This window comes from Magallana gigas, chromosome 4 (assembly GCF_963853765.1).
Source record: "Magallana gigas chromosome 4, xbMagGiga1.1, whole genome shotgun sequence".
NCBI classification, from domain to species: Eukaryota; Metazoa; Mollusca; class Bivalvia; order Ostreida; family Ostreidae; genus Magallana; species Magallana gigas.
In genome coordinates this window covers 53,634,219-53,657,679 of record NC_088856.1, presented here as the reverse complement: position 1 = coordinate 53,657,679, position 23,461 = coordinate 53,634,219, and the positions used below count along the sequence as shown (strand labels likewise).

The window sequence follows — 23,461 nt, the reverse complement described above, 5'->3', positions numbered from 1 at the left end:
CCAATGGAATACGTTCCGTGTTTATAGATATTGGGAAGAATTTACTGTTGAGTACATTTATGGAATGTTTTTGTATACGCAAGGTCATTTTAAAGATGATTTTACTCTATCTATTATTGATGGTGTGGTGTATCGACAGTGGTAAGTTAAGTTTGTTTTACATATTCTACGTATAGAAATCTTTTTTGTTCTGATTTTGCAAAACAAACGTAATAACATTCGAAATGGTTTTATTTGATGAAATACAGATTTAAGTTTGCTTTTAGTATTATAGGGGAGAAAGCATGAAAGTACCCCAATTGAAACAATAGTAAGCCTAGACTTGACAAAAACGTCTTTCTACTTTATTCAGAGTTCTCTATAAACAATTATGGAACTATAAACATTAAGTGTGTGTGTGTGTGTGTGTGTGTGTGTGTGTGTGTGTGTGTGTGTGTGTGTGTGTGTGTGTGTGTGTGTGTGTGTGTGTGTGTGTGTGAAAATACCAACTGTTTAATATTGTAATATTTCCTCCTACAGTTTTTAATTAGAAAATCGTTAGAAATCGAGGTGGCTTAGTTTAAGTGGTATTTCGATCATGGGCCTGGTTTTTATATGATTATCCATCCGATGCATTTTTTTCAACGATTTTGTTTTTAACATGTTTTTATCAAAATATATCCAAATCCATTTTATAATTCAAATATGAGTAAACTATATTTGTTAACTTCATATATAGAACTTTTGGAAGAGGGTGTTCATAGGCTTTCGCTCGGTATAGTACCCAAACCTTATTGTTTAAATTAAGTCTAGAACTAAGATGGAGGCTTAAATATTATTCAGTGTTTTACTGTTATCATTGTATCATTGTGTATGTTTTCTTCAATGAGTGTAAAATTGCTTAAGGAATACTGTTTTTTTTTTATCAATTTGGAAATAAAAAAAATTACATATTTTTATAATTTTTTAAAAAATGTCCGAAAAATGAAAGCGAGATTTTAAATTCGCGAGATATTCTTCTCGCGATTTTACGCGAATATTAATTCCTCGCGTTTAATTAGTAATCTACTATATAAATACCGAATTACAATCTTAAGTTCTCTAACTCAATAGTACTGTCTTATAATACTATGAACGGTAGAAATACACAAAGTTGGTGTATCGAATGACATTTTATTTACAATCCATACTTATCGTTTCTACACGGTCTAAGCAGCCAGCATGGACATTTCAATGTCCAATGCCCAACTGATTATCATTGCGGATAACGACTACTTAATAAGCAAAACATACATATACATAAAATAGACATAATACTCTTGACATAATGGATAAATAATTGAAAGGAATACTCAAGATTTATAATTAATTTAATAACAGGGGCCAGATTTTAAAATGTCCGACGGTCATTGTCGAAAATTAACTATTAACACTGGAATCATGAAACAATATTTCACTCAAAATAAGTATTTTTTACACGGCGACAATGCAAACACAATTTTAGAAGGCTCGGTGGTCAACAATTTAACCTCAATATCTGCCTATAATTTGAAGATATGTTTTGTTCTCTATGGACTAATATTTTACAATATGAGTTGCAATTTTCATGATAATTATTTTTTTTTTTTTTACAAAAATGTTATTTTTTTCTACAGAAAAGACAAAATATGTCATGGTTTTTAAATTTCTATTCGCCAGATTTTTGTGAAAAAGGCCATTGAGAAGCCTTGAGAGCCAAATTGAATTATTGTCGCCCTATACAAAAAATGTTTTGCTGTATGTTCCTTGAAGAGAAATCTTTCCTCTGACAAAAATTTATATTGCTTTCTAAACTTATTTATCATTAAAGGTAAAGTAATATGCAGACTGATCATACTAGTAGGTTTTTGTAGCAAAACAAAATTTAAAAACAGCTCATATTGCTTTAAAACAAAATCCATATAATTAACATATTTTTCTATATCTTTATATAGAACTCTTCTTCTTCAGGAGATCATTACAGTCCAAAATTAGCCACAAGGTTGCACGTATTGAAAGTATAATAATAGGTCAAGTTCGATCTTGGGTACAATCGTGCAATTTTTACAGAGTTATACCCCTGGACTTGGAAAAATTCCAATGCAACTGTTTATAATTTCCGTTCATTTTCTTCGCAGAGGATACGCGTATTGAAATGAAATTTCGTATAGAGAATTACCACAATAATATCTAAATCAAGTTTTATTTTGGGTACGATCTTTTAATTTTCGATAGATTAATGCCAAGTGGACTTTAAAAAAAATCCACTTATTTGCAGTTTATATATATTTTCTTCGTGGATGTTTCCAACTGAGGGGACATAAGTGTTTCACAAACATCATTGTTTCTATAAATTAATTGCTTGATTATGATGTCCATTAAATTGGACACTTACATTGTGAAATTAATAGCCACTGGATCGGGGATTCAGGTCCCGAGGCGGGGCAAAAATAGAATGCATGAAAAATCATTTTGATGTAATGACGCCCTCTAAAAAAAATTGTAATTAATGACGCTAGTTAAGGGACTCTGCCCTTTGCTGGGTCAATATGACTTTATTGTTATGATGAATTTAATTTATAAATAAGTTTTCTCTTATTTGGTAGTAGTGGGAAAAATGAATGTAAAAGTGTTCATGTCCCAGAATGCCTAATACCATTTTCTCATTGAATAACTGTTGATTGAAAGTATTCATCAAAAAATCAAATGCATTTTCGTCAATGTACATGATGTAATTTTCAATCGACAATTTTCCGACATAAATATTTGACAAATTAAGCATTATGTATAAAAACACAACAAACAAGGACTCCAAATCACTGTTTTTTTGGTGATTTCTTATCCATGACAACTTCAAGTCGATAAGTCAAATATCTCAGTATTGTCACTGTACGGATCCGGTTTTCTTAAATCTTCTCACTATTCAAATAATTTGTTGCTAGTTCGGTTGATTTCCTCCAAATTTTCTTGTGGGAAAAATAAACAGATTTTACTTTTTACTTGAGTTTCATTTACATGTTTTGGCTGAATATTATCAAATATAAATGATATTTAAACAGTATCTACGAGAGCCGAGAAGGATCATTCGAGATTCGAGATTCAAATTACGAGATTCAATATCTAAATTAACCAATCAAATCAAGCACCTGAAAATATGTATCCTAGCGACATCAAACTGTTCTAAATAAAAATCATACGTACATGCTCTTATATACAAATAAATGCTATGTTCACTTCTCCCTACCTAACTAAATAATTATTTGTATTTACTTTTACACAAAATATCTACGTAGACTAGTAATAATGCAGTGTGCTTCGCGGATCTAAGTGATTTTTGTTTGCCCTGGTGCATTTCCACCTGATGCGTTTGAACCTGGGGTATTTCACCACCAGTAATAGTTTGAAACCCGGGTTTATCACCCCTTTTGTGTAAAAATGCGGTTATGGTAGAGAACTTCATTAGCGTAGCTAATTTTTTTCTGTAGGGGGGTCCTATGTAAAAATGCGGTTATGGTAGAGAACTTCATTAGCGTAGCTCATTTTTTTCTGTAGGGGGGTCCTAGACCAATTTTAAATAATTTTACAATTTTCCTGAGGAGGGGGTCCAGATCCCCTGAACCCCTCCTTTCTAGATCCGCGCATGAAGATTAGTACATGTATCTAAATAATCTAATTATAAATAATCAGTCCGGCTTCACCAATAAATATAAGCATTAATTATCGCGTTTTTATGTATGCATACAGTCATACACTAGTACCATGATGATAAACAAATCGTTGAGATATTATCACATCATACGGAATTATTAATTAATACAATTTTTTTTCCTTTTCCTCAGTAAACAACTTATTATGAGTCTTACTTTTGGAATTGCTTTCAACATAACTACTATCTACAATTAAAGGTAGGGATGATAGGGTGCCAATTTGTTCACATTGCCGATTTCTTGTGCAGAGAACAGTAAAACTTTTTAAAAATTTGATTGTGCATGAATATTTCATAATTAATTGTTGAACATGTATTTTGATATAATTCATTCATTGATATATCAACAAGAAAGAATAAAAGGTATAGACAAGCATATGTATCACAGCCAAATTAAGTTTCTCTGTAGTTTCTTACATGTAACCCCTCCCCCCTCCCCCTCCCCACCCCCACCCCCGCACCAAAACTGACAATAATAACATATAAATCACACAAATGTTTACTTTGTATGTAAGTAAATCTCTAAAGATGTAAATAAGCACTGCAAACAAAGATGTGTGTATTTGATATACATGTACTACTACACTGTACATTACACTTAGCCAGATAAAATGTAATCAGGGTGAAGCTACAAGAGGCGAGTGGTGCAAATTTACCAATTTGTCGCCATACACACAGAACACCAAATAAAGAAACTGTGAGTGGTGTGTGGAATGCATAAAAGATGGCGGCAAATTATCTCAAATAATCAGTGCAAAAACCAACAGATAGGCTGTTATTTGTTACCTATCCTGCAAAAACATTGATAAAAAATGTTATCGTCACATAACATAGCCGATTAAGTTAATGTGTACATATGGTAAACGTACATGTAATTCTAATATACAAGAAGGCGGATGTATCAGGCGGGGATCCAGAAAATTAAATTTCAAAAATGATCGGTTGAATTACATTAAATGCTTTGAAAATTGTTTTAAACTATCGCACGGGTCAAAATGCATAATAGAAGCTATGTACAGTGTAATTGGAAACTTTCATTTTATATCAATATGTAGTATTACCTATTATAACAAATGAGAGTATAGCACAACTGCCACAAGCAATACATGTACATGTCCTTTACCGGCACCACCTCCCTCTCCGTAAAAAAATGAAACAATTGTTGTTTTATTTGCTAAAATGTGTGTGGTTCAAGATTTGTCTAAAGGAAATACCCGATTAGAATTGAAAAAAGAGTCGTACTTTTAAAAATAATTTTGTCAAAATTTTTAGATTCATTTGGTTATATTTTGGTCCATTTGGGTAAATAGATGCACCAGCGCAGCTCTAATTTATATAAAATCAGGCCATAAATTCAAAATATTTTCAAAACTTAATAGCTCTAAATCCAGTGGATAAAAAAGGGAAAGCAAGTCGAACTCGATGAGTGCTAATACCTGTGTTGAATGAATGGTACAGTAGGATATGCGCAAAAAAGTCCCGTCTACTCTTTCCTATCCTATATTTATTGGAAAATTAAATCCGATTATAAGAGTCAAATAAAAAATCAAGTACGGATATGTACCTGTTTATCGAAAGTAAAACTACTCATGATTTATATACAGTGCATCGTTATGGAGCTACACAGAAAGTTTTATATTAATTTGCCGAGCCAAATAAAGAAAACCTGGAAAACGAAGAGAGAAAAAAAGTGGGGACAGTATAACTGACAAATTAATTAGGACTGTATAGCCCCCCCCCCCCCCTCTTGAAATGTATATACTGAAAACAGATTATTGAGTACAACTCCGCACACAATTTAAAGAAAATTTCATGGTGTTTTTTTTACCATATTTGCTAGCTAATGTAAAACATCACAAATACCATAAACCCCCTTACGGAAAAGGAAATGCTAGGTGATGAGAGAGAGAGAGAGAGAGAGAGAGAGAGAGAGAGAGTCGATGTAAATCACACGTGCGCTAACACCGTTCAAATTAAAGCTTGCTGGTTGGTCTGCCCTACCCTAGCTACCTCCTATCTTTTCTCCTTTTAGAGGCTTAATTATTGTCTGTATATGCTTGTATCAAATCAAATCAATTTCAAATTCTAAATCAAAATTGAATTTGACACTACAAAACTCTCTCTCTCTCTCTCTCTCTCTCTCTCTCTCTCTCTCTCTCTCTCATGTCGACAATGGCATTGCCCCATACCCTACAATACACTATTCTTATCTGGATTTTCTTCTATGGTTTAAAACTTTATCATAACCTATTTTTGACATGTCGATTATTTCATAGAGTTTCGTTTCATAGCTAAAACCACACTCAGTTTTAATTATTTAGATTAAACAGATCTTTCTTCGCGAGCCGATTTTTACACAGTTGGGGCGAATACACATCAGGTTAAAATTGTTCGGGGGGAAATACATACAGGGAAAACAAAACCACTTAGATTCGCAAAGCCAACAGCGTTATCACTAATTTAATTGTTTATACTGTGTGGGGTTAATTTATCAATGTTAATTTAACCATTTTATAACCACTATATAAGAACTGTTAAGACATTTATTTGTAGAAAAGAGCATGTACGAATGATCTTTATTTAGAACAGTTTGATGTTGCTAGGATACAGGTTTCAGATCCATGATTTGATTGGTTAATTTAGATATTGAATCTCGAATTTCGAATCTTGAATCTCGTATATCGAATCTCGTATTTTGAATCTCGAATCTCGAATGATCCTTCTTGGCTTTCGTAAGAACGAGATAATCTGGGACATCCTGTGTGATTATGATATTCATGAAACACTCTTCTCATATCGTGCAATTAAATTCCCTTGGGTCAGGGGTCAGGCCATAATTATGATTTACCTTTATTGTCAGGGGCTGAGGTGTTATATAGTGCCTTTTCACCATAGCCATCCCCCCAGAAAGATGGCTCAATAGCAGTTTTCCCCCGGAAAATGACTATATAGTAGTTCTTCCCTTCACGGAAAGCCAGCTTTATAGTGGTTTTCCCTCTTTTTATGCCAGATTACCCCCATTAAAAAAACCTACTTTATAGTAGATATTCCTCCTGTTTTACATTCCGGTCATGTTTATGGCGGACCATTCGTGGCAATAGTTTGCAATATCTGGGATGATGTTCATTTGATTACTCATAATTTAGGATAATAAATGCATTTATTAATACATAGAATAAAATATAAAATTCAGATTTTTTCATCCCTGATATGAACGAAGGCACGCATCTAACACATACTGTATCATCATCCTTTATTTCACCCTTTGTTATGATTTTTTGGAACACTTTTCCTCCTTTTATTCAGATTTCGAAATACCGCAGATATTTTTGTGGGGTTTATTCCGGTTCATGTTTACGGTGTAGATTATGACGTTATCACATGGACATATTTTTTAGAAGACGTCACAATACATTTTAGCGTCAAAAGTGTGCCTGTTTTGCGATGGGGGGAACTACGATTACGCTGAATAAAGTTTAATCAAATCAACTGCCAAATAATATCAGCCTAATGACCTTCGATCATCAGGCTGATATTGAAGTTTTGGGTTGGTATGGGGTGTGGTACAGATTTAGCCATGTATTTTTTTTCTGTAATAAGCTTCTTTCAAAGAAAATAACTGATAAATCTTGACTTAATTATAATTTTTCAAGTTTGAAAATGTACATAAAGAACTTCGAACGCTAACGCCCATTTCTCGCCTACATTTTACATCCAAATATTTCGGAATTTCTGTCAGATATTCAAAAACTAAGTTTTCTACTAAAACGTATAATTAAATCCTAATCAATTTATATCAAAATAGAATTTGTAATCGAATTATTTATTTTTAAACAAAAGTTTTGCCAACGTGGGGTCTTAAAAAATTTCATTGAAATCGGTCTCTATAAGTGAGGAAAATATTATTTAGCAGCCAATATGTGCATAAAAACTTTATAATAACATATTTACAGCATATTAATGTAAAATTTCATTTTAATTTATATCTGTTAATTTTTTTCGAAAATTTACAAAACAAAATTCTTTTTTGGAATGTATTTCGGTCTGTAGACATAAGTCCCGTCCTCCCGTAAAATAACAAACCCTTTGGTAAAAATATGCTAAAAAACAATAATGAAAACCCCTCAAAAGGAATTTTTGTTCCCGGGGGGATGTTTTTAAAAAAATATTTCCGTATTCCGTTATTTTCTATTATGAAATGAGCTATTTAAACCCAAAATACACAGTTATCTCTTCGTTTGACCAAATCATCTATACTACTATATTAAAATATTAGACTCGAATTTTGGACCTTTAATACCGAGAAATCGAAAGAGAACTGTCTTTTGTTTTATATATTTTGAACATCATTGGTACTTGAAGATTACCATTTTGATTTTATATCTTCCCAATCAAGCTTCGCTAAATAATTATTAACAAAAATTTCTTTTAAAAATCCGGAAATCCTCTAGATTTTTTGGATTTTATAATCGTGCGCATGCGCATTATATTCACGCTAAATCATGGGAGGTTCTTTACTTTATGTTTCAACAATATCACATTTGCATAGATAAACTCAAACGATATTACAAATTCGTGTAAATTTCCATTGAAAAGTTGTCATATATTCTGTTAATTAAAGGAAATACGGGAGATAACTCTAAATCAGTGCATTTAATAAGAAAAATCAAGAGAGTTCCGAATGTCAACATATTGTGTAGATTCGAAGCGAGTAAAAACGTTGGTGAAAAAGTGTTGAATTCTTCATTGATATAAATTAAAGCTTCAGTTGAAAGGTATTTACAGCCTCAAAATTGTTTGTTATGAATAATTTGACTGTTATTTTCAATGCAGCTTCATTTTTCTAAAAAATCGTTTTGGAGCGATTCTGCAATTATTTGCTACATTACAGGTATATGGGAGTCGTTTTAACTGCGGTGAAGACCTGTCCCGAGACACAGTTAGATTATTCTTACTAAAAAAATAATAACTTTGATAAAACTTTTAAAAAATGACTTTTAGTTAGGCAGCTAGACAATGCTATCGTTCGCAGTCCTTTTTATTTTTCTGTACTTATCTTCTTTATTTGTGAAATTCGCTGTCCATTGGGTAAGGGTTCACGCTTTTGGGGGGATGAATATGTGTATTTTGTATTTTTAAGGTCACCTAAGTCACTCGAGTAACATTTTGATGTTTGTCAATGGTACTAATGTGACCGTGAAGGCCACTTGTTTGTTTGTTTGTTCTTGAGAGGGGGCGTTTAAAATCATTTATTGTATGTCTTTGCTTATAAAAACTTTTATATGTTTTTCGTAGTTTTAATTAAGGTCTTCCGTTTCCAACGGAAGACCTTACTATTATTCTGAAAAAATTTCAAATTTCTTATTATTTTTTTTTTTCTTCTAGACGCCAACTTTGATCCTTAATATCTCGCTCGTTTGTTCACCGATTGTTTTGAAATTTTCAGGACTGATAACATGCCGCGTGATGTTGTCGTTGCATATTTTAGTTGAGGAAAATCCCCATTCGGTTTTGAGTTATTCCCCTTTTAGTAAAATTTAACGACTTCTTTTGTCCAGGGGGGTTTAGCTATAACGATGGATGGCAGAGTCTCAAAGATGGGCTGGTTTGGAAGCTAATACATTGAATTTGTGCGAGATATATTTTATTTATTATTTAAATGCAAATAAAAGGGGTGGTATAGATGTTGAAACAAAGGCAAGAAAAAAATTCAAAAAAATTCGCGTATTTTCCGTGTTAGTTTCCTACCTGATAAAAATTTGTTATAACATGTATTTTAAAAGATCTTGGTCTTACCAAGACCTTTCATTCGGTATACAGAAAAAGGGGCTGGCCCCTATAATTAAGGAGTTAGATGCGTCAAAAGTTTCTTGTCAATAACTTGTAAAGGAATAAAAATTTCTAATGCATTATTGAAGCAAAGTTGTAAAGAAATTAATTTTGAATCCTTCCGTGGTATTCAATTTAATGTTTTCGTAATTTATAGCCAGTATTTGCAGAAACAATTGTTGTCAGTTCGGTCCATTTTTGTGGGGGTGCGCACGTTTAGGAGGTTATGAAAGGGCTTTTTGTAATGCACTAACTGATACATGCAGCGCGCAAAAATAATTAAGGTTTTCCGCTGAGAGCGGAAAACCTTACTATTATTCTGAAAAATTTTCAAATTTCTTATTATTTTTTTTTTTCTTCTAGACGCCAACTTTGATCCTTAATATCTCGCTCGTTTGTTCACCGATTGTTTTGAAATTTTCAGGACTGATAACATGCCGCGTGATGTTGTCGTTGCATAATTTAGTTGAGGAAAATCCCTATCCGGTTTTGAGTTATTCCCCTTTTAGTAAAATTTAACGACTTCTTTTGTCCAGGGGGTTTAGGATTAAGGATGACTGGCAGAGTCTCAAAAATGGGCTGGTTTGGAAGCTAACACATTGAATTTGTGCGAGATATATTTCATTTATTATTTAAATGCAAATAAAAGGGGTGGTATAGATGTTGAAACAAAGGTAAGAAAAAAAATCAAAAAAATTCGCGTATTTTCCGTGTTAGTTTTCTACCTGATAAAAATTTGTTATAATGTGTATTTTAAAAGTTCTTTGTCTTACCCAGACCTTTCATTCGGTATACCGAAAAAGGGTCTGGCCCCTATAATTAGGGAGTTAGAGGCGTCCAAAGTTTCTTGTCAATAACTTAAAAAGGAATAACAATTTCTAATGCATTATTGAAGCAAAGTAGTAAAAAAATTAATTTTGAATCCTTCCATGGTATTCAATTTAATGTTTTCGTAATTTATAGTCAGTATTTGCAGAAACAATTGTTGTCAGTTCGGTCCATTTTTGTGGGGGTGCGCACGTTTATGAGGTTATGAAAGGGCTTCTTGTAATGCACTAACTGATACATATAGCGCGCAAAAATAATTCCACATAAAATTCCCAAATGTTTTTATTGATATGTACATTTTCATTTCATAAAGATGAACCTCTTTGACCTTATTTTTGTTGTTTGTTTCATTACTGTGCCCCTGTATATATTTAGATGCATTGCGAGACTCAGGTAACCGATCGATAGGCGAGTCGCTAGCTGTATTCAGGCCGTCGCCTAGACGACAGACTGGTGCATGTGCTTGTAGAGCTGGACGTACACGTTTAACGCCCCACTGTGTTACTGTAACAGAGACATTTTGAATTGTTTCAGTACTGGGAGATGTGTTAATAAAATGGTTCCAATGCATGGTAATTAAACTCAACTGTTCTACAATACGTATACACGGCCGTCTTATAAAGCACAATGTGTATTACTGACATGACAAATGTACGCTAGCAATTTAAACGAACGCGGGATTGCTCCCGATAAAAGAAAAAAAAAAAATACTGATTGGCGATGGATATAATATAATTATCATCGTGGAGATGATTTTAAAAGGTGAACTTAATATTCGTATTCGATAATATTTGAATCCAAAGCCGCTAGTTTTAAGTTACGGTTATTAGGGATATTAATTATGACTTGCCCCGCGTTTCACGTTTTTTACTTGCAAAACATCTACAAACGAAAATACCAAACAACCTTCAGCAGCAACTTATAAATTATTTATTCCATACACAATTCTAAAGAGGTAATTAAATGAATTTTATGAATGCTTTATACTTGTATTCGCTATCTTCCATGGAAATAAGTGGCATGGAAAAAATGTTGTTTAATGTTCATCAAATACGCTGTAGCCTTAGCAATCGAAAATAATTAACAAACTGTATATTGATAGATTGACATATCAACAAACATTCAGACCCGCAATGTGTTTTTGTTACAAGTTCTATAACATGTAGACTCAATGACTGAATTCTTTACCGTTTTCCGTCTGGGTAAACTTGAATCACGTGTGTACGTTATGTGTAGCCATATAGATGAACTCTTTAAGTGTTTAATTTTTAAAAGAAATTGTGTACATACAGAGCAATGCAATGCTAGGACAATTAAATTCCAACAATGTATATGGTGAGGCCGGTCGGACTGATACTGGTTCTGCTTGTTCTAGAAATAGCGAATGTAAGACGAAGTATTGGGGTGTTATATTTTAAACAAATATAAGTATTTTTTTGGAAGCATTCTTAGTTACCTTAGCTGAATCTATGTACCGCTCGGTCTGTATCCCGGAAAAAATGACTACCATCCGAAATTTTTCATACAAGGTCTACAGACTTGCAGCTAACATTACCTTTAAAAATACATTTTAGAATTTGCCGCCGTTTATAAATTCATTAAAAAGACGCACAGAATCAAGTGGTAATATGTCGTTTGATTTGGTATTTATGACGTCTATTTATATTGTTTTCATTAAAATTATTTTATTATTTCAAGCTTGTGGGTAGAATGAAATCAGTTTCGCATGTTATATTACATAAACATGTCCTCTCCCCACTTTTTCTCGCAGCAACTATTTTTTTTAAATTTACATATATAGTGGAAGGGTTCCAGACCCCCCCCCCCCCCCCCCGAGCGAAATTTCTTTCAATTACGTGTACATTATAAACTTACCAAATATGCATCGGACATCCCTGTGCAAACTCAAATAACCGTCTGACTTTTCAACCCCCACCCCGGAAAAATGTTTTGGTCCGAGCATGTTCCCCCTCCTCGAAATACAAAATTATTCTTCAAAACCCCCTGTAAAATTTCCAGGATCTCCGCATATGTACTAAGAGATTCATTGGCGCTTGCGTTCGATAAAAATGCGTGTAAAACGTTTGCCAATGGTCTTTTTACCTTCGTACCGGACATAACCACAGTCCCACTCTGTGAATAAAATGCAGCGATTCAAACTAGAGACAACGTGTTAAGATCTGTATTTGCTTATAAACATGTAGTATCATCGTGCAAAATGCACTGTTCAATTATATTTTTTTTGGACTTTACTTGTAAAATTCAACATCTGTTTCGTAATTTTTTCTCACAGTTTATTTCTTACAAAGTTACTATTTATTTAGTGATTGACACTTTTCAGACTTTATATGTGATTTCAAAGAGACAAAGTGTCATGTATCAAGGACTGTTAATATTGTGCAATTATCAGATTTTCATTTCTTGGACATCAAAGACTCATTGAGTTTATTTAATTATTTTATATCTGTGAACCTTTCACTCAGCTTACTTATATCATTACCTGTCAATTTATACTCATTGTTAAGATTCTTATAAATAATTATGTACAATTGTCAATGCGCAGTCTGGAATACGGCGGCCAGCCTCGGCCACGTCCGACTCTCCCAGAGTCTTGAGTCTGGAGGCCACTACTGGCCATATCCGACTTGTTTGTAACATGTCTGTCTGTTAAATTGTTATAATGTTGCCATCGTTGAGTCTCGTCCAATTTATGTGGAATCCTGCATCAATTGCCTGTTTATTTCTCTGGAACTGTATACTGGTGGACCTTCGGGAATACGGCAAGCCTACCCTTCGTTTTAGCTTACGGCCCACAGCGCGCCACAACCTTATACACTTTACGCCAACATTCCCTCACCCGGTTCGTACTGCACACGACCGATTCAGATCCAGACGAATTCTCTAGCACCGAATATAATAATTTGTTTCTCAGTGTTTATACATCTAATATTGTACTATGGTTAGCTATCAATTTTTTGTAATACGTCACAAGTATGACGCAGCTACGACGGAAAACCTAATCGTTGCTTGCAACGAGCTCGTCTCTAGTTCTACATAAAATTCCCAAATGTTTTTATTCATATGTACATATTCATTTCATAAAGATGAACGTCTTTGACCTTATTTTTGTTGTTTGTTTCATAACTGTGCCCCTTTCTATATTTAGATGCATTACGAGACTCAGGTAACCGATCGATAGAAGAGTCGCTAGCTGTATTCAGGCCGTCGCCTTGACGACAGTGCATATGCTTGTAGAGCTGGACGTACACATGTTTAACGCCCCACTGTGTTACTGTAACAGAGACATTTTGAATTGTTTCAGTACTGGGAGATGTGTTAATTAAATGGTTCGAATGCATGGTAATTAAACTCAACTTTTCTACAGTACGTATACACGGCCGTCATATAAAGCACAATGTGTATTACTGACATGACAAATGTACGCTGGCAATTTAAACGAACGCGGGATTGCTCCCGATAGAACATTTCTTTTAAAGCAAAACAAAATACTGATTTCCGATGGATATAATATTATCATCGTGGAGATGATTTTAAAAAGTGAACTTAATATTCGTATACGATAATATTTGAATCCAAAGCCGCTATTTTTAAGTAACGGTTATTAGGGATACATGTATTAATTATGACTTGCCCCGCGTTTCACGTTTTTTACTTGCAATGCATCTACAAACGAAAATACCAAACAACCTTCGGCAGCAATTTATAAATAATTTATTACATACTAGTACACAATATTAAAGAGATAATTAAATAAATTGTGCTTTATAATTGTACTCGCTATCTTCCGTGGAAATAATGGCATGGAAAAAATGTTGTTCAATGTTCATCAAAAACGATGTAGCCTTAGCAATCGAAAATAATTAACAAACTGTATATTGATAGATTGACACATTAACAAACATTCAGACCCGCAATGTATTTTTTGCAAATTCTATAAAATGTAGACTCAATAAGTTAATTTTTCCGTTTGGGGTATTTTGAATCACATGTGTACGCTATGTGTACATGTACATATAGATTAATAGCCATATAGATAAACACTTTCAGTGTTGAATTTTTAAAAGATATTTTGTACATGCAAAGCAATCCAATGCAAGGGCTATTAAATTCGAACAATGTACATACGATAGGGATCGAACTGATACTGGTTCTGCTTGTTCTACAAACAGCGAATGAAATGCGAAGTATTAGGGTGTTATTTTTTAAACAAATAAGTATTGCTCTCTTAAAACCTTGCATTACTAAACAAAGTATTTCATCGGAAGCATTATTAGTTACCTTAGCTGCATATATGTAGCTCTCCTTCTGGAAAAATTGAGTACCATCCGAAATTTTTCATAGCAATAGCTTTCCAAAAAGCTTGCCTGACTACCCAAATTTATTCAATGGAAGCATGCATGTATCAATTAGACTATCTTATAACAAATGAAATTTAATTTTCGCTGCGGATCATAAATTATTAAACTGAACGTGCAGAGTTTAGAAGCAATTTCAATCTTTTCCTTCGATCGAGTGCATGTACCTGTATATCACTGGAAATTAAATCATTTCATTATTTTAAATCATTTTAGGAATGTACATGTATCGAATAATCTCAAACAGCCAAATTGAAAATTGAATTTGTTATATATTAGATGCAAAATCAAAGACATTTTGTTATTTCTAACCATATAGGAAAGGATATTCAAACACGTACATGTAGCATCGTTATTTGAAAGTGTGTGTGTGTGTGTGTGGGGGGGGGGGGGGGGGTTTAGGTGGGCAGCTTCATCAAAAAAAAATCTTGACAAGGAATTTAAAAAATGGGGAATTTTGAAAATCCTAATCCGTAGGTGGGAGGGGGTATTTACATTTTAACTTCAATTTAATTCAATTAGAATTACTTTATTTTTTGGTTCCATTTATTACATGCTCCGACAAAAGTGAAAGATCCATGATATCTCTATTTATTATATGACCAGTTAAGAAAATAGAGTGGGTAAGACCATCTACACATCATGTGCTCTGGCCTAACTTGGACTCGCCCACTAATCGGCGAGCCAAAATTATGAATGAGACGTATTATGGCGCGAAGTCTTTCTTTACCAGCTGAGATCTCAGATAGATCCATCGGCATAGATCCACTGGGAGGGTGTCAACTAATAACTACATATATTATACTTGGGATTGAATGTTTTAGAAGAAATCTATCGAATTAACATACACACTTAATTGACTAGCAATTGTTAGATGTACATTTACATTTGTACACGCGAGTGAAACCCTTTTCCAGATGAATGAAATCGCCCAATTGATCGAAAATCGGGTCACACGTACCCCACTTCGGCGAATTACTTGTACGTAGCCCCTCCAGTAAATATTCCAATTATATGAATTTATATTTGTTTTAATTAATCCAAACTGATGATTCTTTGTTAATGATGATAATCCAACACCAACTATTACTTACATTGTACTACTTAGACAATGTGTATCATCTTGCGATGACACCTCCCTCTTTTTTTTTTGACCTTTCAACTATGGCAATCTATTTTTAAATCAGGATTACACACGTGCAATGTGAAATGCCCTTTTAACTGAACACTCTTGCTCATTGTGCTTATTACATCCCATATAACGTTTTCATCAATTATGAATATAAATGTTGACACATTAAAGATGCATCCTCAGGCAATTATTAATTCAAGCTTGTGGGTCCCCCCCCCCCCCCCCCCACTTTTTCTCACAGCAACTAATTTTTTTTAAATTTGCTTATAAAAAATTGAATTATCAAGGATGTAAAACATTTATATAAAAATAAGGAAATTAGGATTGAAATTGGGAGTTTTTTTTTTTTTGCTTGTCAAGATTTTTTGGATGAGTCTGCCCCCCCCCCCCCCCCCCCCACACTTTCAAAAAGGATGCTACGTGCCTGCATAAAGATAACAACATTCAAGGGCCTTCCGTCATTTTCAAGCCATGACAAACATGATAAAAAGGACTCTCAAAATAAGAAAATAGACGCAAAGTAAACTGCATTCATGGCATATGTTCACATTGTATGATGTGTCTCAAAATTCCTATTTTGGACTCGTCCACTATAACTACGAAAAAATTAATAAATGAGACATCCTGATTCTGGCGCGGAGTCTTGTAAATGAAATTTCCATTGATCTGAATGGATTTTTCCGTGAGGGTCGGGGTACTAGGTATAAAAACAAATTTAATCGTTCAAAGTTTTGAATTGTTAACAACGATATATCAGATCGAATGTTTTAGAGCGATTTATAAATTCAAAATACAGTCATTTTTAATCTGTTGACGCGTGAGCATATGTATTAAGTAGGCGGGCATCCCTACACCCTATTAATTGAAGACAAATGAAATCGCGTCCAGCAGAACTCCCTGGCATTTTAGTGTTTGTTATTATAAATTTATGATTTTGTTTGTTAATAACAATTCAACATCAATTATTAATTAACAATGTACACTCTAGTACGCTTATACACAGTTTTGTTGCGATGACCCCCCCCCCTCCCCGGACATTATACCTATTTTTAAATCAGGATTACACACGTGCTTGCATGTGCAGAAGACAATCTGGAACTTAACTGATAACTATATCATCTCTTTGGAGATTTATTTCTCCGTAAGCAAATACGTGTAGTAACTGATACATGCAATTGTGAAAACCATAGAGGAATGCATAATCTGCGCATAATAACTAACTGCTTGATGCAATATTTCTTTTTTCCAACATGTTTTAAGTCAATGATAATATGAAAATATATGCTTGACTTCATATCGGAAATTACTCATTTTCTTTATTCCCCTTTTCAATAAACAAAACAAACCAACAGACCAAATTGATCCAGATAAATAAATTATCAAAAATAAACCTAAAAAACAAACTACACTTTCATCCTTCACCCACAATATTGCCTTTTCGATATTTGTCATCGTGGTAGATCCGTGTAACAATCTATTAAGTAGGTGCTTGCACGACATAGAACCGGCCCTTGCTGATCAACGTTTTCATTAACACATATAAAGGAAAAAAAAATATTTAGATTTTTTCTTGGATTTATTTTGATGTAAATAAAAAAGAGAAGAAATTAGTTCTATAATATATATGCGATGTAAATCTTTTTTCCACGCAATATTTCGTATAAAACAACGAAGAGTAGTATCTTGAAACTTCATTCAAAATTTGATTAGACCCTTAAATTGTAAAATGCTTACATTGAAAATTGTGCCCGATTTCTTTTTTTTTTAAGATAAAACTTTATTTAAAAAACTGATTCTTTGAGACAAAATAAATAAACATAATCAGTTTGATATTCTCTAAGTGCAGTTCTGTAGCTCTTAGTCTGAAAAAGAATCGGATGGACGACCTAGGACCCAGCTCGTCCATCCAAATTTCTTGAATATTACCATTTCTTTCGTACGCGGACGCATGTTGGCCGAATACTCACCAAGACTAAATGGTTCGTATTTTAAGTTTTAACTGCGTTTAAAGGTAATATTGGAATTCCGATAATTTTGAAAATGATTAATTAAATAAAAATGGTTAAAATTACCGTCAAATTACCGGCATCGGCCTTCCCCATGCGCGAATCAAGAAGAGTAGGGTGAGGGTTCCAGACCCCACCCCAACCCCCGCAAAATTTCTTTCCATTACATGTACAATATAAAATTACAAAAATATGCCTCGGACATCCCCAGGCAAACTCAAATAACCGTCAGACACTCAACCCCCACCCCAGGAAAAATTTTCTTATCTGCGCATGCCCCCTCCCCCCCCCCCCCCCCCCCCTCAAAAAACAAAATTATTCTTCAGAACCCCCTGTAAAATTTCCAGGATCTCCGCATACATTCTAAAAGATTCATTGGCCCTTGCTTTCGATAAAAAATGCGAGTAAAATGTTTGGTCTTTTTACGTTCATACCGGGCATACCCACTGTGTGATTATAATCGTCGTCCATATTCTGTGTATATTGAGTCAATTATGATGATTCGATAAGTTTCTCAAAATAAAATGCACATGCAAAAAAACAACATGCGGCGAATCAAACTTCAGACAACTTTTAAAGATATGTATTTGCTTATATAAATGTACTTTGTTTCTTTTACACAGTGTTTATACATCTAATATTGCACCATGGTCAGGTATTAATTTTTATATTACGTCACAAGTATGACGCAGCTACGACGGAAGACCTAATCGTTGCTTGCAACGAGCTCGTCTCTAGTTAAGATCTATTTTTTGTTTCGAGTCGTTTGTTAGTAATAACAAGTCTACATGTGTGTGTTTGTCTAGGATCACAATGTTGATAAGAAAAGGTGTTTTGTTTTTCATGACGTATACATCTTTTAAATTATCAAACCAGAGAAATCATTGAGACCTAGATGAATTGTGGTGCTGATTAAGTACGTAATTGCTGTTTTGTTTTAAAACAAATATTTGTTTAAATTATCAAAATAGGAGAATCGATTAAACCCAGATGCTTTCCGTCGGAGACAGAATCAAAAACTGTGAATGTAACAGAAGACAAACCAGTTGGGTTCACCGTGTTCACTTATTCGGGTTTTGATGCTGATGGAGATCGCATTAGATTTGTGTTACTTGATAACACGGTGCCGTTCTCGATTCCAACAGCAGGATCCGGGGATGTTGATGTGGCTTTACCTGCCTTAGACTTTGAGAGGAAAACTCAATATATTTTGGACAAAATATAGTATGTATTATTATGAATATAACGAACATTGAATATGTATGCATAAATCGTGGTAAACTTAATGCAAAATCTATTGTTCAATGTTTTATTCAAAAAATTCAATTAACGAATTTTTTTTAATTTTACAGCGTCACTAAATTTGGATTGAGTGCACTCCTGTTTGGTAATAAATGTGGAACCCTAACCGTCAATGTCCTCCCTGTCAACGAATTTACGCCAGTTTTTGATCCCTCATATCAAAATTCCTCACTTCCAGAAGGTCTACTACAAAGTAAGATTGTTTAAACCTGTGTTAAGTTATTGTTATCCAGGTTTACCATTTTTCACTAATAAAGAAAGCAGTATTGTTATTTTATTAAGGAGGCTCGGTGGTCAACAAATCAAACGTCATCTTTTTATTTTTAGTTTAAAAGAAGAGAACTCTATAATATTAATGAAAATGTCAAACTTTATAAGCTGAATTATTAGAATATTTTCTTGACTTAATAATAGTGTAAAACTAAAATGTAAAAGAATATTTTACTAATAATAGTTGTTTTTTGTTTGAATGCCCTAGGTGAAAAGTTTCTGCCTGACTCCATGAAATGGGGGATGGGAAGTTATTTTATATTAAACATATGTTCTTGCCATTATGTTTAAGTTCATCTATAGAAAAAAATAAACACATTAAACCTACCTTAAAAGTTAATAAATATGAGGAAAGTATTTCCTATCAGAGTCTTGCACGTTTTTAATATCAGGTCATGCACTCTATTATGATCTTAAAGTTTTTTTATCAAAATTTTAGGTTTCATTGTCCTTCTTGAATGATTTATAGCAAAGAGGTGGTCATCATTACAAATTTTATTTTTTTTAATTTAGATTTAAACTTAATTGATTGCATATATGAGATTCCTCGCCAGGTCTTTGTATGGGCTATCATACTCAGGTGACCGTTAAGGCCTGTTGGCCTCTTGTTTACAAGTGGTTTTGGGAGTTGATTTTTAATCTCTCCAAACCGAAACTAAAACAGTGTTTGGACCTAAGCACAAATCACCACCGCTGACAAGATTTAGTTCTTGAAAATAATCGATAAATTCGATGTAATATACATTGAAGCATTGTTTTTTAAGAAACTTATTTATAAATACCTTGAAAATAGCAAGAAGTTAAATGGTACTAATAATTTAGATACTTATTGCAGTCGTTTGTATTCATACGCCAGAGTTCAATATAGTCTCGTTCAACACTCAGCTGTCTCCGTAAATCTCCGACAAGCAGAGAATCATTCTATATATTGAGGTCGCGTCATCAAGCTATCACGTGACCGGGTGAACACATTCTCTTGCTTGTTGGACATTTACGGAGAGAGCCGAGCATCTGGTTGAACGAGACTAGAGTTTTTTACTGCTTGGATCCACACAATTTTTAAAATATTTCGATGACATACATAGTTTGATGGAATCAATTCTATCTTGAATTATTACACAACACGATTCATACGGGTTTTTCTCAAAATTCTTGTCGGAAAAGTCCGATAATTCATATTTTAGAAATATGCGTAATTCAAACACAGATTATAAACTACTTGCCAAGCAAAGTAACATATCTTGATTTCAAAATGAATAATTATCGATAAAATCAACTCCCGTCAGAAATTTAGTACTTTTATTATACGATTAGTTTCGTGTTTTATCATTCTTGTAAAGGAAATCATTAATAACCTTGACTCTGTCTTTCTATGCAATGATGGCAAACGTATATATAATCGATACCATTAATCAAGCTGTTTTTAATATGATTGTGACTATCTAGAAATATTCAAGATTGTTGAATGCAAAATAGGACAATGTGCATCCTCTGGGGACATGTATTTGAATAAGCTTTTTAATTACCAGTAAATGAATAAATATAATAGTGTCATGTAAAAAAAGATGTTAGCGTAGTCCTTGACTTTTTTGACAAATCTTAATCCTAAACTAATAATTTACCTTCTGAATTTTATTCACTGTTTGCTATTTTAAATATCAACGCCTGTGTTTGATCCCTCATATCAAAATTCCAGATTTCCATAGGGCTTACTTCAAAGTAATAAAGTAATATTGTTTAAACGTGTTTTGAATTATCATTACGCGTATGTACACAGAATGCGCCTGTTATAGTACTATTTTTTAAAGATTCATTGCTTGCTAAACTGAATTGTTCTGATGAGGACAAAGAACCCAACGAATCCCCTTTTGGATGTTCATCAATAACTATTCAGACTGGAGATGACATTAAACCGAAATTTACGATAGTCAACAACGCTGTCGTCACAACAAACAACGTCATTGATTTCGACACTGGTGACGTCATTTACACACTTGTCATAGTTGGTGTTGATAGTTCAACACGTGATCCACGTAAAACAGGAACGATGACGATAAAGGTCATCATTGAACCTGTGAATGAGTTTACACCTGTAATTCATGATCAACCACTCTGCACAAATGTAGGTATATCATTGCAAGTACCGTTCGATGATATGTGGGTTCAATTATTGTGTTCATTGACAGAAGTTTAATGTTGAGATTAAAATGCTATAGTGTGTGCTATTATAGATTCATGTTTTGTTAAAAATGTTTCTTATCGCCATATTTCTCCCATCTATTTATTCCCTTCTAAATCTAAATATGCAATGATAAAGTTTTGGCTAACACAGTGGTTAAAGATTAAATTAATAGTGTTTAAATACAAGTTTATGTTGTTTTGTTGAACCATTATCATTATCATGTAATATAGCGGTTTAAAATAACTACATGTAGAGTGATCTTTATTATATTCAATAAAATAGAACTACGTCCTAGAATGTGATGCTTAGTTTTGCTGAAACATGTGTTAATTTTTTTATATAGCACTTTATATTTGAAAACAAAGGATATGTTTCTTTAATGTATATTTTGCATGTTAAAAAAACTGTAATGTTTGGCAATAGTATGACAGCACTTTACTTCTTTTGAGACATAGTGGTTTATTTGATTCGTTACATGCAATGAACATAAACATTGTAGATAAGCAATGCCACACCTCTTGGTACCGATATCTTTTCCATCAATGCCACGGACGATGATGCACCACCTCATGGAAATCTTTCTTACATGATAACTGGTAACTGCACAAAATACACCTGGTATATGTAAAAGACAATTTTTACTTTCATTATGCGTATTTAATCAATTACGAGTTGAACACTTATGTAACACGATATCAAATTAATGATACTATGTGCATGACAAACAAAGGTCAACATAATGTTATTCAAAAGAACTTATTTTAAAATGTAGATGAAATAAAATGGATTTTTTACTTACACAAACCAACGTAATAATTTTTCAAATGCTTTATTTTTTTCTAGATGGAAATGAAAAAGGTATATTCCGGATTTGTGAGAAGACGGGAAAAATTCATTTAGATAGGTCGGTAGCATCGGCCGCCGGGACGACCTTCACTCTGACTGTGAAGGTCACGGATGGGGACTTCTGCTCGTCAGCTGTTCTCAAGATACTGATTACTTCAAGCTGTTAAAATGGAATAGTTATGGCTGTATGACACCGGTTCTAAAGATAGTGATTACTCCGAGTTGTTTAACTAAATAAGTTATTATACACATAGAAAGCTTTAATGTTAAAATATCAATATGTTTGCATATGATATTGTCATACTCCTTTTTTATCTAAAAAGCGGTATGCATTTCTATTCTTTTTAAATAGGTCGCTGTGCCTTTTTTGTATTTAAATAGCGAGCTTTAAACATATTGTTCAACGCATTCTTAATGCTAGTATATGTATATTACATCGTTTTAATGGACAATGCCAAAAAAATTCAGTATGTAGTTCTTCCGTTTATAATCAAACTTATGCATCTTTTTTTATCATTCCCACTGCTTGTACAATACTGAAATTACCTTATATATTGCATAAACACAATAACATGTCGTATACATATGTCAATTAGTTTTAGGAAACGAAATAAACATTATTTGCTTTTAAATTGATGATCCTAATTGAAATACAAATAAAATCATTTTAATACAGTTTGCTTTTTAATGAAGATGCATATGCATATCGAAATAGTTGAATAAAAGTAAATGAACATTAAGAAACACTTTAACCTGATTTGAACAGACTGATTTAATTGAGTTTACAGACGATGTCGAGAAATCTAAGATCAAACAAGGTGTAAAGTGTCGAGATTTATCGGACAAAATAATAAACTTCATCCCTTCAGAACATCTACTTGTTAAAAACCTAATTCAACGTATGACTCACTTGAAAAATTTATTGATAAAGCCAAACTAGAGATATCATCTATGCCAAAAAAACAATATCAGGTTAATATAACTAGC

General features: G+C 33.2%; 1 protein-coding gene across 1 annotated transcript; it reads left to right on the top strand.

Moving 5' to 3' along the window:
- Positions 1–37: 37 nt before the first annotated feature.
- Positions 38–23,147, top strand: LOC105337080 (protocadherin-23). Its single transcript, XM_066082981.1, has 6 exons — positions 38–141; positions 18,846–19,098; positions 19,227–19,369; positions 21,255–21,568; positions 22,128–22,224; positions 22,472–23,147. Exons 1-6 carry the CDS (start codon positions 60–62, stop codon positions 22,639–22,641), a joined length of 1,059 nt encoding a protein of 352 aa, XP_065939053.1. The 5' UTR covers positions 38–59; the 3' UTR covers positions 22,642–23,147.
- Positions 23,148–23,461: the final 314 nt, after the last annotated feature.

What these genes read in the sequence shown, in the direction of transcription:
- LOC105337080 (XM_066082981.1), top strand. Translation starts at nt 60, where the DNA reads ATGGAATGTTTTTGTATACGCAAGGTCATTTTAAAGATGATTTTACTC. An exon ending in GGTGTGGTGTATCGACAGTG is followed by an intron (nt 142 to 18,845) that starts GTAAGTTAAGTT and finishes TTATCAAAATAG; the next exon opens with GAGAATCGATTAAACCCAGA. An exon ending in TCTTTCTTACATGATAACTG is followed by an intron (nt 22,225 to 22,471) that starts GTAACTGCACAA and finishes ATTTTTTTCTAG; the next exon opens with ATGGAAATGAAAAAGGTATA.